At 46.0% G+C, this 18,798-nt stretch overlaps 1 protein-coding gene across 1 annotated transcript in view; it reads right to left on the bottom strand.

Annotated features, from left to right (window-relative positions):
- Positions 1-18,798, bottom strand: part of TTF1 (transcription termination factor 1) — a 96,916-nt gene that overhangs the window by 41,314 nt on the left and 36,804 nt on the right. Inside the window, exons 3-8 of the mRNA XM_078646175.1 lie at positions 11,510-11,679; positions 9,441-9,626; positions 9,028-9,106; positions 6,299-6,429; positions 2,515-2,752; positions 1,223-1,312 (exon numbers count right to left, since the gene is read on the bottom strand). Of these exons, the coding sequence (XP_078502301.1) occupies positions 1,223-1,312; positions 2,515-2,752; positions 6,299-6,429; positions 9,028-9,106; positions 9,441-9,626; positions 11,510-11,679 (894 nt within the window). The remainder of the gene's footprint in view (positions 1-1,222; positions 1,313-2,514; positions 2,753-6,298; positions 6,430-9,027; positions 9,107-9,440; positions 9,627-11,509; positions 11,680-18,798) is intronic.

Genomic DNA, 18,798 nt, shown 5'->3' with positions numbered 1-18,798 from the left:
TGAACGCTGCCGCGAGACTCATTACTGGCTCAAGAAAACATTCTCATCTATCCCCAGACTTAAAATCTCTAAAATGGCTGCCTTTTGAAGCCAGAATACAGCTAAAAATTGCCGTTATGACACACTCGGCCGTGCACCACAAGGCACCCAACTACCTCGCTCAAAAGTTGTCTATATCGGGAGGTTCGAGATCCAACAGAAGTACAAAAAATCTACTCCTGAAACCTCGTAGATTCCGGAAAGAAAAAACATACAAGCGCTCCTTCTCAGGAATGGCACCCAGGATCTGGAATGCGCTCCCTCCTGAAACCAGGCTTATCTCCTCCACTGCACTCTTCAAGAAAGAGGTGAAAACCATCCTTCTGGCCAAGATCTCCTGAACTTTATAGATGTTGGACCAGAGACTCTGCATCGCTCTGTATTATTGTTCACCTGATTGTTTCTTGGCACTATATTCTTACCTGATTGTGACACTACTATGCTACTCTCCTACTACCGACCAATATATGATACACTTTAGGTGGTTGAATCACCCTCCCGATGCCCACACCCTGTGTTCTCCCTATCCTAAGAAACTGGTATAAGCCATCCCTACATCCAATGCTTACCTGAACTCTATTGTAGCGGGATCAATGACTTGCGCCGTCTTATATTATTTGTTACCTGATTGTATATCGGTATGTTTTCTGTACATTACTGTTATCCTATTATGTTAGTGACTATTATACTGCTCCCATTATGTCTGTTCAGTTCTGTTGCCCCTACCCCTGTCTCTGTGAAGCGCTCTGATATCTGTAAAGATCTTGTTCGCGCTATATAAAACTTTTGAATGAATGAATGAATGCCCAAGCAGTGCGAGAATACAACGCAGTGGCTAGCGGATGGAAGCGCACTTGTGAGGATTAAAGCGCTAGGATACCAATCGAGGAGGAGGTGAGGGGAGCGGCCGCTTCTGCCGAGGACAGGGCGGTCACAACAACTCGAACAATAGAAAATAAAAACCGACTCTTGTTTGTGATGGAATCCTCAAGGACAGGTTGGGAACGCCGCCCTATTGGAATGCGCCACTATACACATCTCTCCTACTCAACGGCCCACCCACATGTCATGCTTGATAAGATTCCCTGTCCTCAAGCCTCACAGCAGATTACAACTAAATTAATTCCACCATGCTAGCCTATTCGACATGCTTATAATGCTGATCACAAATCCAAGCCCATACCTCTGGATTAATCTGATCTTGGCCTGCAAAGCACTCGATCCACGGAACACTTTCGCACCCCGGGTCATCTTCTTAGTTAGGATTCCATTCCTGGATAAAGAACATGGGAGAACAAGGAGTTAGGTTCTCAAATAGAAACAACAGAGCTTGCAATCTGATTTGTCTGTTTACAACGGTGCTAATCCATGATGGACCAATAACAAAAAAGAAGGCGATACTGTTTTAGGATGCATCGCCTCCCTTAACACCATGTGCTCCGCCCTTGCGTCTTGCAAGCTTTGTGAGTTATGAAATTACGACAAACAGTTACACTTTCCTGTTCACAGTGGTGGCCACGGTTACACACAAGAGGGGGCTAGATAGTAGCCAAAGGCACTAGACAAGGTCGATCACAAATACGTCTTTTAGAGGCCTGAGGGGAAGTGAAAGATGTCAGCATGAACTAATGTCTGCAGATTAAGGAGACCGCGGGACATGGCGTGCTTCGAGACAGATACACGTACTCGTGTTATCGCAAAGCTTTACTGAGCTTCCTAGATTTATGCAGATCCTTTACTATTGAAAGTGGAAATACCGGAGACCCGACTAGTGGGGTGAACTGATCTCATGTAACGAATGAGACATTGAACCCTACATACATCAAAGTACAAGATATTTACATTGAGTTACTTCTTCTTTTGAATGAGGATGGAGATGTAACATAGAATTTATTATTTGATACTCGATTTTGAATCCAATACAACTATTACATCACTATGGAAGGATATGATATAATTTCTTTTGAGCCCTGATGAAGTCAGTGATGCATATATATAGCATTTGACGAAACATGTGTTGGCTGCCAAAGAAGTAGTTTGGAGGACAACCATTAAAAATACTTTGGATTTACTCATCAAGCCGAATTTTGGATTTCATGTTTTGCAGTGGACAATTTATTTTCATGAACTGTATGACATTGTATTTATTAAAAAATTATGAATGTTACTTCTGCACTTACACATTAGTCTTGAATGTTTAGAGGATACTCTTATTGCATTTATATTGTTGTAGAGCTCAGGGAGAAACTTGTTGAAAAAATGTTTGCAGATTAATATCACCAGCAGAGCTGTGCTACAGCCATAGGGACAACCAATGCTGCAGCCATAGGAGCAGGTAATGGTGCAACCAGAAACTTAGGAACAAGATCGGCAGAAATGCAGTTAAGAGTTGTCGGTACACGCATTCCCTAAGCCCCGTCACAAATGAAAAAAAGACACAAGCAGAAAGTAAAGCGGTCAGTCATTCGTAATTACCATTTCAGCTTGCACTGCATCCAGTTCCTGGTCCCAACTTTGGCTGACACATCAGCCCATGAAATGCCCTTGTAGAGCTGTTCCGGCATCAGCAATGGGATATCTTCGCGGCGGCTTTGTTCAATCTTGGAAGCCATGCTTTGCAGCTCTTCGGGAGACCAGGACGTGACAATCAAATGCTCCACTGCCTGCATCAACTTTTTTTTCTCCTCCTTGCTCCAAGCTCCCCGGTTAACAGCTAGTTCAAAAAAGAAAATAAACATTTGAGTCTCTTCTAGCTTCTCACACCTACTGGTGCTTGGGGAAGCAGTTCTGGCTTCCTACAGTAACCCACCCCTAACACAACTTCTGGCCTGAGGCACAATCTTTAGATGGACACGCAAAAAGCCAAGCAAAGTTGTGGCTCATGAGACCTGATGAAAATAATTAAATCATATTTCCTCTGAATCGAAGTACATCCTCCACACCTGTAAACGACATTACAGGCAATTATGACCCCAGTGTTTATCTGGCCTTTGTAAGACCTTTTACAGTATACTGGACTTCTAACTTCTTCCACCCTTTAAAAAGAGACTGAAAATTCCTCGTCGTTCTGTCTAGCAGCATAACCTTTTTGCCTTCATTTGAAAAATACTCTGATCAGTTTCTTTTTTATTGAAACAACAGTAGTTTGCCCTGCTTAAAAAAACTCCCTTTGTCACAGAATGTTTCATGCAGAGATGGAAACCCATCTTGTGAATCCCTTGTGTTGCATGCAAGATGCTACCAAAAACGCATAAATCTCAGAAGCATCGAATACATGGACACTGACAGACAAGGAACCAGAGATACGGTCGGACTGTCACTCACCCCTCCAGAGAGACCAATGCCCACTCATCAATCGACCTTCTTGCTCATGCTTAACCTCACACCCTTTCAGCCCTGTTCAATGCATGTACTGGGATTACATCAGCCATGAACTTGTTTTCATTTCGCTGGTAAACTGCTGCCCACAAGTGCACTAAACACAAAGGAAGATGCGTATCTCTGAGCTAGCCAGACAAAACCCTTTCCCTTCAAACACAGGGCAGAAAGGGCAGGAAAAAGCTTTGGTTTAACCCCTTCTATGCTGGTGACGGAACCACTCCGTCACCAGCCACGGGTGGGCTGTGCTAATGATGAAGTGGTTCCATCACGGCCCGGCCGCGGCGGCGTTGATTTCGTGCCTGCGCGGCGCGTTCTATTAGGCGGGCCAGGCCGTGACGGAACCACTCCGTCATTAGCACAGCCCACCCGTGGCTGGTGACGGAGTGGTTCCGTCACCAGCAAGTCGGCGCCGCGCGGCCCCTCCTCCCCCCCAGCGCCGTGGCGGAATTACTACCGCGGCCAAGCGGTTAAAGAATCCAATTAATTTCAAGTGGTATTTGAAGTACAGTTCAAGCTTAAAAACTGAAAATAAAACTGAAAACAACAAAAGTTTCAAAGAGAAGAATTCCAGAATTTTAAACTGGGCACAGGCTTAGAACGAGGGTAGGGTCAGAACAAGAGCTGCAGTTGCAGACTGGATCATGCTTACGGTTACTGTTTAGGTGTAAAATCAGGGTTCGGTTAGAGATAGGGTCCAGGTTTGGGTTACGGTCGGGCTAAGGTTACCGCTAGAGATCTGATATTGTTCCTGGTTAGTGTTTAGAGGCAAGGTCTTAGCATTAGGGCTAATATCAGATCAAGGGCTATTCTTGGAGATCAAATCTGGTTCCTAGTGTGTATATGTAGAGTCAAAAGAGTTTAGAGGCAAGGTCAGGTCGGTATTAGGATTTAGAGGCAGGGTCAAGGTTTCGGCCAGAGGTTGGATAATATTTAGAGAAGCGTTGCCCCACCTGCCAGTAGCCTGAGAAATAAAATTATAATAAACTCTTGCTTAGTATTTTTTTTTTCTCAGGCCAAGGCGTGGTGGGGGAGGCAGAGGTGGGGACAGGCTGGAGGGGGGGTGTTTTGCACTGCCTTCACCGCGCATGTGGGTTTGGCCTGCTGTCTCAGGATGGCCAAACCCACATGCACAGTTAAACTCTCTCCAACCCGGCTGCATTGCTGGGTTGGAGAGAGCAGGCACAGGCTTCCAGTCTATGTGGGAGTGCAAATCATCGGCGCTCAGGCCAATCCTGAAGCTGATTTCAGCAGCCTGAAAGCAGTGTCAGGATTGGCCACAATGAACTCTGGGCGCCTATGCCTGGAGAAGCGAGGAGCACGATGCAGCGAGCAGGTAAGTGTTTTTAAATTTTTTATTGTCCCTCCCATCCCCCTTCCACCCACCCCCCCCCCCAACCCGCCACTCTGTCAACTCTCCAGCCGCTACTGGGTAAGAGTAGGGTCAGGTGAGTCATAGGGATTTATTTATGGTGTGCCTGGATTAGGGATGGGACATTGTCAAGGTCAGAATCAAACACACTGATTTTGAGAATCAACTATGAAGATTTAGAACCAAACTAGGAAGTCTCCTTTTTATCACCACATCCTTGCTGCATCCTTTTGGCCTGCGACCACCCGCCCTTTTGGTCAATAGTGTCATATGTCTCGTGCAGGCCCATTGACGTTTTCCCTATGTTAGCATGAGCACGTTGCAGACCGTCCTCTGCTTTGCGCACGTTACTCTACAAACATATTTTGCTTTGTGCCATACTGTCCTTGTAGACAAAACCTGCTGCTGTTTTCACCTTCTGTTCTTTCCTGGGATTTAGTCTGAACACTGTAGAAAAGTTCAAACAACAATGCCCCTTGGTATTCTGTTCTGGTAGGCCCTAGCACCTAGAAAAATCTCGCAAATGCAGCTGTTTGGAACACGTACCTTTGTCATGTGGGTATGCACAGATAGATAATAACACACTCGGGGAGGGACCTTTCCAGGGAAAAGATCATGACAGCACTTGCTATGTATAACTTACATCTGTGTATCCTAAGGAAGGGGGTCTGCTGCCAACACCCAGAGATCTTTTGATTTATAATAATTTTTGCTTCTGTAGAAGGGGAAGGAAGTTAGGCTGCCCTGTTATAAAATGACAGCTTCTTTTATGATTTATGGACTACTTACTATGCTGACCGTATGTGTGTTAGGCATTTTCTTACTTATCGTGCACGTATACTGCATACTAGAGCACAATAGTTAAAATAAACATTTTATACTTTCCTCATACCTGGCAGAACTTTTTGTGGACTAGTACGAGTGTGAGAGCGAAAGGGAGTGTCCTGCAACTGCGATTCCTGAGAGGGTCGGGAGTGTTAAGTTCTGGGGTGTCTAATCACTTGTTCTTCTGTGAGTAGGAGGGTAAGTGAGATACTATAGCTAGTCGGTCTCGGGCTCATGGGTACTCAGGTGGTAGGATGACTCAGTCCCTGACTACGAAGGTTCCATTTTCTTAAGCACAGTTCTGTACCTCTGCATGAATCCCTGCAACAATAGCCCGCCCCAAAAAATATATACTGTAGGTGCCTCTTACTCTATATTAGACATCCTGGTTTACTCTGTGGCACTGCACTCTCTGGGTGTCTCTTACCAACCATACAAAGTGACCCATTGTCTCTGGGTCCATGTCTGTAGCACTAGGACACCTTGAGGCATTTGTATACTTTATGAAACTAAAACTCAAACTCCGCTCACATAGATATTGCCAATAAAATAAAATACATGACACACTTAATTGCACATAACATCATGCAGTGGCTTCAGTGAGCTACGTAATCTTAACACTGAAACTGGATGAATACCAGACACCCATGCTTCTATGCACGCAAGAACATCAAGGCTGCTTACGATTCTGAACCTGGGAGAACTTCAATGCAACGGAGAGCCTACTGCGGCCAATACGGTCGGAGATCTGGTTCCAGTTGTTGCCACAAGTGGCGTGTTGTCGTATTAACTGCTCAGTTTCCTCCTGGCTGTATCTAGCAGAGGAGAAGAAAAAAATTACAAATCTCCTCACTCACAGACTACTAGCCAGTTCAGACAATTCCACCATGAGACATTTCAACCCTGCCTAAAGGGGTGGAGGTACTGTGATGTACATCTGTTAGCAGTAACTTAATTATGGGAAACAGGGGAACAAAAAGAGGTGTGGATGGGAAACACAGAACTGGAAGGGTACACTCGCAGGCCTCTCTGCAAGCACAGACCATCCTTCTCATCAAGGCCTGCTACCCCAAAGGGACCTTCTGGGTTACCGCAAGGAGAATTAATTTGTGCCACTGGAATGGGAAACTAATTAGCTAAGAATAGTGGTACCATGTTACTGGTCGTACAGAGGCACCACCATAAACCTTTACGCTCACAGACTTCCATTCAAAGTGAAGTCACTGGAAGACATAAAGCAGGCACTCTAATAACATGTTTTGACAAGGAAGTTTAATCCTTGGCTTGGAAGTGCTATTATGTATTGGTTCTCAATTAAATGACGTTGAAAGGTTGGACAGCTGACTTGAACTTGCTGGGAAAAGAACACGCGACCCCAGATGCCAGTGTCAGGCATTTACCTTATCAAGCCATCTTACAGAAAATACATAAAAGCACTTTAATGCTAAGCAGCTGAAGTTATGAAACTGTGATTCCACTAGTCAGTTCACAGGGGCACTGGCAGTCCTTCACTTATGCCTAGGTCAGGCACCTCTGGATGTTCCTCACCCACACACTTCCGTCTGGAAATCCACCAGACAAAATGTCCAGGATATATTTAATATACTAATGACCTTGACTTTGTAAATACAACACTTTGTTATTCATGCTGCTCCCTATAAACCAGAATTACCATGATCGGATCCATTTCTAAAGACCTTGTGCCGGTCATTATTAAACTCATTCTAGCAGAATGGAACTCCTGTGCGCATATATCTATCCACACCTAGCAGGCATAGCTCATATACCTAAGGGGTGCCCAACACACTTTCCGCTCCCTTCAAGGTTGCTCGAGCCAAGCAGAGCATCTTTGGGACAAATTAGGTAAATTTACCCTAAAGTATAATCCCGCCCTAGATACCGCAACATTTACACTTCCCTATCTACCATTATGCAATATCCAAAATACCACATAGAGGTACTACAGCACTCACTGGATCACGTTTGTCCTCTGCGACAGACACTTATCTACCTGCTTAATTTCTCTATTTAACTCCGGTACTGTTCTTTCTTGCTCTCTCTCCATTCCTGTCCTATCATTTGTTTACAAATTCCTCTAATAATGGTGACCTCAAACCTTTATTTGTTTCATCAATGAATTTAACAATTTTTACACCTTGATTATTCTGCCCGACACCGGAGCTTATTCGTACTCCTCACAAGTAAATGAAATAAATTCAATTGAGAGGACAGACAGACGGTATGCATTTTTGGGGTCACTCCAACTTTCTATATAGTCCACCCTTTTGTGAGTTGCTTTTCAGTACTGAACTCTGGTAAAAATGCAATACAATTGCTCTGAAAAGAACAAACAAAACAAAAAAAAAATAAAAGCTTCCTGTACTCAAATCACGACTAAATAAACATCTACTTAGACCGCAGTGTAATGCAACAAGTAGCAGCAATCGTGACAAGATTTGCAAGCATCAACAGGCATCAGAGGGCTCCCATCTCCAGACCGGTAGTAAACACCGGCCCGCTCAGACATCGCAGCATATGAACCCATGATGGCAATCCTATAAAAGATTTTAAATCACCCAGATTCAGGTGAAAATGTTACATGGAATCCGGATTATACAACCATATCTTAATATGCCAACATAGACTGGTCACCACCCATTGACAGAGAGCAAATGAGCGCACTGAATGCACGGTCTCACTCATACAGCCCTTAAGTTTACCCACAGACAGCCTACTACTGAACTTCAGGAACGGAAGGCAATCCCAAAGTCCCTTATCGGATCTACAAATCCAAGCGGATTCCCCACTAAGGGATTTTTACTCGATTACTATAACAATCCCCCCTCATATACTAGCAGAGGGCTAGCTTTCGACCACAGAACATCCGGGTCCAACTCTCTCCTAGATCGTCCCTCGCCTGTGGCTGATTACTCTGATCCTGCTCACGCTAACACCTCGAAAACTGCGGAAATCCCCACCCCAAGAAATATACTTCCTCCAGTGCATTAACATCTCCCACTGACACACTAATATCCACCTCTTAAACCAATAAAAATTAGAGTGTGATTCACTCTTGGATCTATCTTTGCCTTTGACTGAAGACTGCCTCACCCAGCCCAATCTATCCACTTAAGCACTTGAGTCATCGTCATATACAGAAATCCTCAAATGAGAGACATTATCGATAAGCAAAATCATCACGGATACGGTTCCTATCCACCAGCCCTTAAGAGTGCACTACTGTTAGTGGAACCTCCTGTTAGAATAAGTATATCATATGGATGTCGTCATCTAATCTGGAGCTTCGTGGAATGACTGCATACAGTCCGTCTAAGGCAAAATGTTTGAAAATGCTCTTAAGTCTTGTACAACTCCTCCTCGGTATGATCAGCACATGGGTTTAATGTCCTTACCTGCCTTTGTAATTCTGAAGGTCGAACATCTTCTGCGCTCGGCTCATCACGAGTTTATATGGTCGTGGAATCCCAGCAGCTTTTACCAAAGAAAGAAGAGACACCATGTGCGTAGAAGGAAGAGAAGGTGCAAATCTTTTTAATAAAGGTGTATGCAAGAGCTTGCAGAACACTGGTAGCACATTAGTCTCCAAACCCAGTTACTCCGAGCCACATGGCTGGCAAAGCGGATTTTTCATTAGCCTAGCCCCTTTCTCCGACATTAGTGTATAAAATACAAGGGTCTGTGGAATCACTATGAGGTCAACGTATATATGAAGCCACCCTACCCGTAAACATTCTGCAACAGAGGACATACACCATTGCGTAACAGCACCTCGAGACACATCAACCCAAACATACGGTAAACTCACCAATATAATCGCTCAAACAGTGTCGCCTTTTCAGCTCTGCGATGGCCTTGGCTTCTTCAGGGTAGCGATGGGTGTGCGTAACCTTGTCGGCGGCGTCGATCCCAGTCACTTCCAAATAGTGTTGCATGTTCTTCCTAATCAGTTCGTTCTCCTCGGCAGTGAAGCGGCCATATCGGATAGCGATCCCTGAAATTCAGGAGAGATGCTGATCAGGACCAGTGGGAGGGTGGAGGTGTGGGTGGGAGGCTGTTGGGGAGGTTACAGAGCTCACTTCTAGCAAAGCCTAGCGGCATCTCCACAGGGATAGACATTTACTGCATCACACAGCAATACCTGTCTGAGAATCAAGCGCACAAATGAGAAAAAGCGGCTTCATCCATCGGATGAGACTGGTACTCCCAGGGAAAGAGAGGGCGGAGGAGAACCTTTCTAAAACATAATGTTCTTCAGTTAACTTTAATGGTCCAATGCACAATTTATTTTTATTCACAAAGTGTTACTTAGGTGTATAAATAAAGCATTGATTATCTGACAGTAAATTTAACATCCTGATTGATCAAATCACAGAATTGTGGAATTTACAATAGTAAATTGCAAGTACAATAGTTGGAAAATCTACAAGCGTGGCACACTTCCCATCATCATAAATGTATGCTGGGATGGGCAAATGGCTGTAGGGGCCGTGGGTGGGAAGGCCAAAGAGAAGGGAGAGCAGGGGATGGCACTGAACATTGCGTTACTGCACACAAACATTTGATTTAGAGATTCTGTAAAACTTTTAGAAGCAGTTTCCAACCCAGGAAACATCTAGAATACCACTCGTCAACTTGTATAAGGGGCCTTGCGGGGTAGGAAAGCGAAGAAAGACACCACGTGAAAAGGGTTTCTTCTGAGGGAATGCATTTTCTGTGTGGGGGGAAAAAACACATTTAAAAAGGAATAAAGTGCAAATGCACCTTTCTTTGTGATATACGCGGACGCGTTTATCCTCTGCGCACTCCTGGAAGTTTCTAGCCGTTGTATTTTAGAGTGCGCTCCTGGAAATCTACCTCTGTTGTGTAATTTCAGGAGAATCCCTGGGGTTTTAGTGAATCACAACAGTCATGAATTGACTGTAATTCTAGACAGAATCGACAGGAGTAGATTTTGGACCATGACAAAGTAGGCTTCATTATTTGGACCCATTTTCTCTAACCATGTGCAACATCTACGTGGAAGCACTCAGGGATCTAAGAGCAGTGGACCGTATATTAATTCTGTAATGAGCAGACAACCCCATGGAAGTGTGAGGATAGCATCTCCTGACCACACTGCGAAGCAGAAATTGCTGCCAGAAAATCTTGAATATTGATTGCGCTACTGTTTCGTGGACTTAAATGCAGACAGATTCCCGAAGGAGACGAAGCAACAGATACAAGCGTGGAAATAACCCTCCATGAATCACATGTATTTTAAACGTACCACAAGAATACCTGGGATTCACGCTCACCTCTCCAAAGTCTTCAGGAGCATCCCTAAAGTGACATTCATGTTTACCTCTAACCAAGTAGTGCAGGAATCCGGTCTTGCCCAAGAGGAGGGACAACTTAAAGAGTCTCTGAGGGATAGCCAGTAAAACAAGGGATCCATACGAACTACACACAGACTGCATATCCTTTTTGCCGACTTTAGAAGTTTGCTATAACTTATACCAACCTCAGGCGAGCCAACGTCACAGTCATCCATGCCGCGGAAATAAAACACACACAACAGGTGGTAGACAAACCTTGGAGGAGGAAGAGGGCAAAGATAACACTCTATCCCTTACTCCTAGTTACATACAGACCTGTAACTTCTAAAATGCATGTTTCTCATGACTCACAGAAAGATGGTAGCACTATATGCATGTGTGGTTTCATGTCATCAGTGCGGTCATGGAAACGTTCCTTCCCTTTCTCAATGCCATCTCTAGGACCCAAATGTACTTTCTCAGATAGCAATAGTGGCGACTCATTCAACACGGACTGCCCTGAGTTACATGCTTCCTTTGGTAAGAATATCCACTCATACCAACAGCTTTTCCCACATGCCTTGCTTCTTGAATTGCTCAAACCGCTGCAAATCGTGTCGGAATATTTCTCTGATGTTACGGGGATCCTTGCTCCGGGCATTTGGAATAAATTCCTCAAGTTGGCAAAGTGCCATCTCATATTCCGTGGACAGCCTCAGTTCAACGCCAGCATCAAGAGGTGAGTCTGCCCTGAAAGAGAGAACAGTGAAATTATACATCCATTTCAGTGTCATCTCTAAGATATATTCAGGTTATGCTACGAAAGAGGCCAAATAAAAACTAAATCTGGTGAGGGGCGTAGGGGGAGATATTGGAGAGTAAAAGCCAAGAAAATTAGCCCAAGAGCTCTGATAAACAAGAAGCGGTAGATGAGTGCACAATTACATGCTTCGCCTGCTGGGTGTGCTCCCACACAACAGGAGGAACAGAGGTGCACTCTGTCATGCTGCTGCTATGAGACAACAAGGAATGCACAATGCCTAATGTGGTCATCTGAAAGTGCCAAACAACAAGTGCAGTGCTTTTGTCATTGATTCTATGTTGCATATGAGGGAGCCACTATTTCTCACAACCTGTATTTGACATCAAAGCAATCTCGTTCAGATACTGTTTTTATGCATTTCTTCGAGGTTGTAACCTTCATATGCATTGTTGTTTGTGTTTATGAAATGTTCATGTTTAATTTTTTGATGCATCTGCAGACAGCACGGATGTCATAGTAAAGTAATTAGAAGCAGTAGCCGTTTCCTCACCCACGAACACAAAGCTCTCTACGAACTAGGACCCGAATACCTCAACACGCGCCTGTCCTTTTACACCCCCACCCGCCAACTACGTTCGGCCAATCAAGCCCTCGCCGCAATTCCACGCATCCAAAGATCCACCATGGGGGGGAAGATCCTTCTCCTACTTAGCAGCCAAGACCTGGAATTCTCTCCCCACCTACCTCCGCCTAACACAGAACCACCTCTCCTTCAGAAAACAACTAAAAACTTGGATATTCGATAAGTAAACTACCCCCCCCCCCCCTCCCTCAAGCGCCTTGAGACCCTCTGGGTGAGTAGTGTGCTATACAAATTTTAAACTTGAAACTTTTTAGCCCCAGTGTATATTTTCCCCATGGTTTAGATCGAAACCAGAGTCACCAAAACAAAAAAAGCTAAGGCATCTTATTACCTAAAACTAGTAAACTTATCATGAAGAGACCAATAAAACACATGCTCACCAGGTTCCCTACACAGGCTAAAAAAATGTAATAGGGTTGGCCAAGAATGGCATGTACACACGGGCCACATACAATTCCCTGGCCAAGGGAGGGAACTTTCAACACCAACCTACTTGAACACATGAGAACAGATGTACAAACCAAATACACAGGCCAAAAGAAAGATAGGAGGGAAGCAATATTAGAACTACAGGCCAACTTTGAGGAAGCCCAGATCGACAGTCCTGCACAATAGCAAACAAGATATCAGAACCTCCACCACCATATGCAGGTATGGAGGCACTCTGGCCCACTCTTCGTGCATTAGGTCATTCCAATCCACCTATAGCGGAAGCCGGCGTGCATTCCACCGAACGAGTGATTAGGGCCAGGAATGAAAGACTAACAGGCCAGCAGTTCCAAGCAGTCAGGGGCAAGGGTACCCAGAAGTTTGATCCCACATGTCTTAGCACCCAACACAAAAAACCCCAACGGGGCAGGGAAAATGCGCCCTGACTGATCTAGGCACACACAGGAGAGATTTGAGGCAGTTCTAGACCATAATACCACTAGCGGGAGTGAGGAAGGGAGCCCCAGTTCCTTGGGACCTGATGACGAGGGTGGAGCTACAGGACTTGTCCAGGTAGCCAGGGAAATAACAGAAAGTGATTATGAGTGCAAAATCTGTCCAAAAAGAACAGGGCATAAATCCGAGCGAATGAGGCAACCTAGACTGAAGGTGGAAGAAAGGATTATGGCTGGGATCCAAGCCTCTCCAAATTTGCAGCGTAGGAGAGGGACGGACTGTGAATTAAGAGACCAATGTAGCCCGGTTCTGACCCAACCAAGACATGAGAAAAACAGGACAGCACCGTTGCATGCGCACAAGGGGAGCATCGCTGAAGACTTACGCTGCTCAACCAGAAAGCATGAGATAGACTAAACCCAAAGGAGTAAGATGAGACCTTTGCGCTGCCATTCAGCCCCCTGTTAGCCAAATTGAACACCTACAACAGACCTTGGCCAGAGAAGGGATCACTTGAATCAGAAGACATGGCTGTAGCGGGAGATCTCTTCTGACATGGAGGGGGATATCCCAAGTGGAACTTCCCCCACATGCAGGAATGCCCAAGAAGATGGGAATGTTGTGTTAGGAAGAAACCAGCAGAATTACTCAAAGCCAAATTGTACCCGCTACTACAGAAGGGCATATCAGGGACAATCTATGTGCAGGGGCTATAATGGGTAAGGAAGGATTAAGGACAAAGTTCCCAGCTTTGCTGGATGGAGCGAGGAAATGGATCTCATGTTTTGAGAAGAACACTGCTGGAAAAAAACATAGCGATAGGCGATATCAAAAGCCTGCCAAGTAATATTGTAAGTGGGCAGACTAACACAGCATTTGCCCAAGCTCACATCCCGGCAAGTACACTGACAGACACAGTGCCTGACGGGCCGTGTTTGATTCATACAGGCACCAAATACGGACAGCCCTGAGGGAGATGTTCCCCGACTGCCCTGATGTCGGAAGGTTAATGGCAGAGACTATGAAACCAGGGGAGACAATCACCCATTTTCTGGATAGGATGAGGGAACAAGAGACAGGGCAGCCATCGACTGACAGGGGCCCACAAGTTGCATTCTTTTACAATAGTCTCAAAAAGGGACTGCACAACGAGATACAAAGCAGATTTGACAACGTGGTTGGGTTAGACACCAAACCCTGGTGGGTGATACAAGCCCATATATTGCATTATCACAAAAAGAAGCAAGAGAAGTATGGAGAAAAACGGTAGCAAGCCCAGGGAAACTGTGCTAAATTGGTCCAACACACATTGAAAAAGACTGATAGGTAAAGAGGCTCCTAAATAGATTGATTCTCCTTATCACGCAGAAGACACCTTTAAACCTTCAACAATCAAAAGATACCACGATGATGGCCACCTTCTGGTGCTTCACCAAATAATTGCATAATAGGAGTGTGGAGAAAACACTCCTCATGGGAAATACAGGAACCCTGAACAAAAAGATTATTAACAATGGTGCACATACAATGTTTTTCTGATTTAACAAATGAACCATGGTCGTATCCAACAGGTCTGCAATCAAACCTCCAAAGTGCATCACCTTATCAGCTGCCACATCCTCACTCCAACACCAGTGGCATCACGAAACTTGAGGTGGCCCCCCTGCAAGGTACTTGAAGGGGCAACATCCATACTCAATCAGGAGCTCGCCGGCAGAAGTGCTGTGCTAAGGGGTCCCTCTGGAGCTGGAGGGGGGGGGGGGGGTTTGAGGGGGCCTGTGTTACGCCCCTGCCCAACACTCATCCAAAGTGTATGGATCAAAGTTACGAACTGCACTAGGAACGTTTTTGATCGAACGGTTGAACGAAAAGACCCAATAACCAGAGGACCACAGACATCTCCCATGGATCCATATCAGAGACCTTCAATGTTCAGCAACAAAATATGTATTTTTGTACTTCTATATACCCTCTGTGTAGTTTGGGTGCCGCCGCACCTATTTGCTGCTAAAGAACCATCGGGGATCTCTCCCATGTCACTTATAAATTACACCAACCCAAACACTAGTATTCCACATACAATACACAGGGCACTTTTCCACAACATCTGTGTGAGACTTGGCCCTTTCTTCAAAATTTTTCGCCTTTTATTTCCCTTTCAAATCAGAATGCCCTCATGGTAACAACACTGTATAGACCTTGGGTGGTGGAGAATGCCCTGTGTAGTTTAAAACTAGTGTTAAAATGCAGGTGCCTGATACCCCTAATATGGCTGCCACAGACCCCTGCTGCTGCAGCGTGGTTTAGTGGGCGCATTCTAGTAGCCAGGGGCTGGCTGGAACCCTCAGGCAATGTATCCATCTTAGCCTGCCAGCCTGTCCACAGGTAGAATGGTGGAACCTCCTGGAAGCCTCTGGAACCTTCTGGGAGAGGTGAGGTGACACCAACTGCCACTACCAACTGTCAACTGGCAGTATATAAGGAAAGGGAGGGAAACTTTCCTGAGGAGAGGGACTGAGGGAAGACCTGGGGAAGTACCTACGCAGGAGGATAGGCAGTGGGGGTCAGGGCAGGGTCTTATGATGCTGGAATGACAGGGCCTAGTGTGCTGCTTTACAAGTGTTGAGGTATCCTGTTCCCCCCCCACTGACCTAACCCCGCGGAAGGGAACCCCCAGGGATCACTTGAAGGGATTGGCTGAGAAGAACTTGGAACACCAGCCACCAATTTATTCCCCCTTCAAGGAACAAGAAACCAAGCAACTAAACTAAGGGCGCAAGAACCATCACGCCAAGAAGAAACTAAGCAACCACCGGACTTTTTGAGGAACTACCCAGGTATTGGCGCTGTGTCGCTCCCTGTGCCCCCCTGACGCCACCTGGGGTTCCTGCGTTAACCTGCCGCTGCTGTGTGGCTTGTCCCGTGAGCTGCCTCTATTTTAAAGCAACTACTGTTGAAGCGCCAACCTAGAAACTGCCTAAGCGCTACATTGCCCTCCAAGCGCTTGACTGGTGAAGAATTGCTGTGCCCTGTGGGAGCGCTGTGAATTGCCTGCAGGGCTGTGGAAGTTGCCCCCCCTGTAAAGCGCTGGGAAGTTGAGAGACTGTTGCCTGAAAAAGCGCTATAACCTGCCCCTTATCAGCGCTGAGAACTGTGTGTGAAAAGCGCTAGTAATTGCTCCCCTGCTGGGCCCACATTGGAGCGCTGTGAAGTGCTGACGAGCATGCCCTGTCAACTGGCCTGTGAAGCGCCATAACACCTCTCCTCAGAGCGCTTACCTTATTGCTTTAGGAGCGCTGTAACCCCCTGTCCTGTTGGGGATCTGTAGGCTGGTGTGACCCTGTGGCGCTGTGTGGCCAGCGCTGCTGTCGGAATTGCCGCTATTGCCCTGAGGCGCCGCGAAGTCCAAGGGCGGGATCTCTATCTGTAGCGCTGTGAAGGGGAGGAGTGCTGTCTGAGTGCCCCGACGCCGCCATGGAGCGGACCCGATCGCGTGCAGTGGCTGCAGCGGCCCCCGTAGTCTTGAGGAGGCCGCTCCGATTGCCTGGGAGCCTCCTGCCCTGTTTTGTATCCTGTTGCGGCGGCCCCCGGTGTGAGGAGAGAGCCGCCGGAGTTCCAGTCAGGCCGCGCTGGGCCTGACAAGCCTTGAAGCCTCTTAACTCGCGTCACGTGACGGGGGGGGGGGGGGGGGGGGGGGCCGGAAGAGATTCCGCCCCCGCCACACTGTGACTGGTTCCCCGGGTCCTGCCTCTAATGCGCCTTCCTGACGAGTGATTTCCAGGCACCAGACGTGCTTGAAAGCCTGGGGACCGGACACGATACTGCGGAGGGCTCCGAGGAGCAAAGGAGTCCCTCCCTGTTAGGCTGCAACCTCGGGCCAGGCCGTCTGTCAGTGCGGACCCGCTAAGCCTGGCTGTGCCCTGTGGTCGCCCTCCCTGCAGTACCGGAGACACCTCGGAGGGCCCTGAGAAGAGCGAGGACCCTCCCTGACATCGGAAATCTCCGCAAGGGCCTTGAAAGGGCCGAAGATAAAAGGTAATCCCCCAGGGGAGGAGGGCGGAAGGCCGGTTAAGGCCCCGTGTTCGCCCCTCCCCGGGGGAAGATGTCACTGGGCCCCATTGGCCCCATATAAGGCCTAGAACTAGACAGAGCCCCAAAAGACACCTTGGGATCTCCAATGACAGAAAGTTAACCCCTGACTAGGGGAAGGGGAATTATTAAAGTAACCAGTTGGAATGTAATGTTGATCCTGGCATAAGGGATATGTTGGTTACCTGCTTTAGTGAACGTCTATTGAAAGGCTCATTTTAAAATGCTGTGTTGAATGCCTAAAGAAAGGTTCATTTAAAGATGCTTTGAGTAATGCTCTAGGTAATGATATGTAGCTGAAATGTTTTTTCCTGAGAAAGGAAAGGTTTAACGTTGAAGAAATATTTTACTCCTATATAAGACACTATTTATTCCTTCCAGCTAGGAAAGGTTGTTGCTGTGTAAAGAAACGCTATCTCTTTCCAGACAGGATTACTGAAATGTACTGATGGGAAGCTTTTAAGGAGATAGATATTCATGTTGAAATGTTTACCCCTACTTCACTAAAGGTGTTAATCCGGCTGAAGGAATGGCTAACGCAATGCCTATCCAGGGTTTCTGAAATGGGCATATTTACAATGAACAGGTTACGTCTATTGTTGAACTGCGTAATACCTACTCCTACTAGGGGTAATTCCTAAAATGGTTGTTCCTAATTAAGGAACTAGTTAAACCTACACAAGGGGTCATTTATTTATAATGAAATGTTTTGCCTCTTGAGTGCTACATTTGTTGAAGCCTAAAGTTATTTATTCACCTATTTATGGTTGGTAAGACATGGGTGAAATACCTGTAGGAACAAATGCCATGTTATTGGGTTGTCTCCTTATTACATTTTTGCAGGTGCTATCAAGAAGCAAGGCGGAGGATAGGCCTATGATTTTCTGAAAATGTATTTAACTGATATCTGATATTTATTGAATATTTACTATTTATCTAACTAATATTTATTGATCCAAATATTTAATATCTATTGAACCGTTATTGATTACAAGTTTTGAAACACATGTATTCCAGATGAATTTATGATTTCCCTGATCCTGCTCTATTTAATTATTTATCTTAATACAAATCACTTGTTTTTATACAAGCTCTGGAGTGGAGTCATTTATTGCGTGCCCAGGTTTCTGTCTCAGTGTGAGTTTGTGCTGCATGATCGCTTAACACATGTGCTTTTGGATGCCTACCCGCTCGTGCCATGCTACCCTAGGGGACTGGTGACCCCAGTTCCAACATATTGGTGTCGAGCGGTGGGATCCAGGACCTGTGACCATGCAGCACCCTCCATTGGGACAGGGTGCACAGCAATTGGGCTGCACAATTATTGTGTGTGCAAGCCTTAGGAATTGACCCCTCCACTGTCTAGCCTGTGAGTGTATCAGGGCCTGTTTGACCTATACTGTCACCCACATCCTAGAACCTTTTCCTGAATTATCTGAGTCCTCACCTGGCACTGGAGTGTTGTGTCAGGGGATGGGGGTGCCTGTTG

Source organism: Lissotriton helveticus, chromosome 5_1 (assembly GCF_964261635.1).
Source record: "Lissotriton helveticus chromosome 5_1, aLisHel1.1, whole genome shotgun sequence".
In the NCBI taxonomy this organism is placed as follows: Eukaryota; Metazoa; Chordata; class Amphibia; order Caudata; family Salamandridae; genus Lissotriton; species Lissotriton helveticus.
Note: the sequence above shows the minus strand (reverse complement) of the source record. Positions and strands in the feature narration are given on the sequence as shown.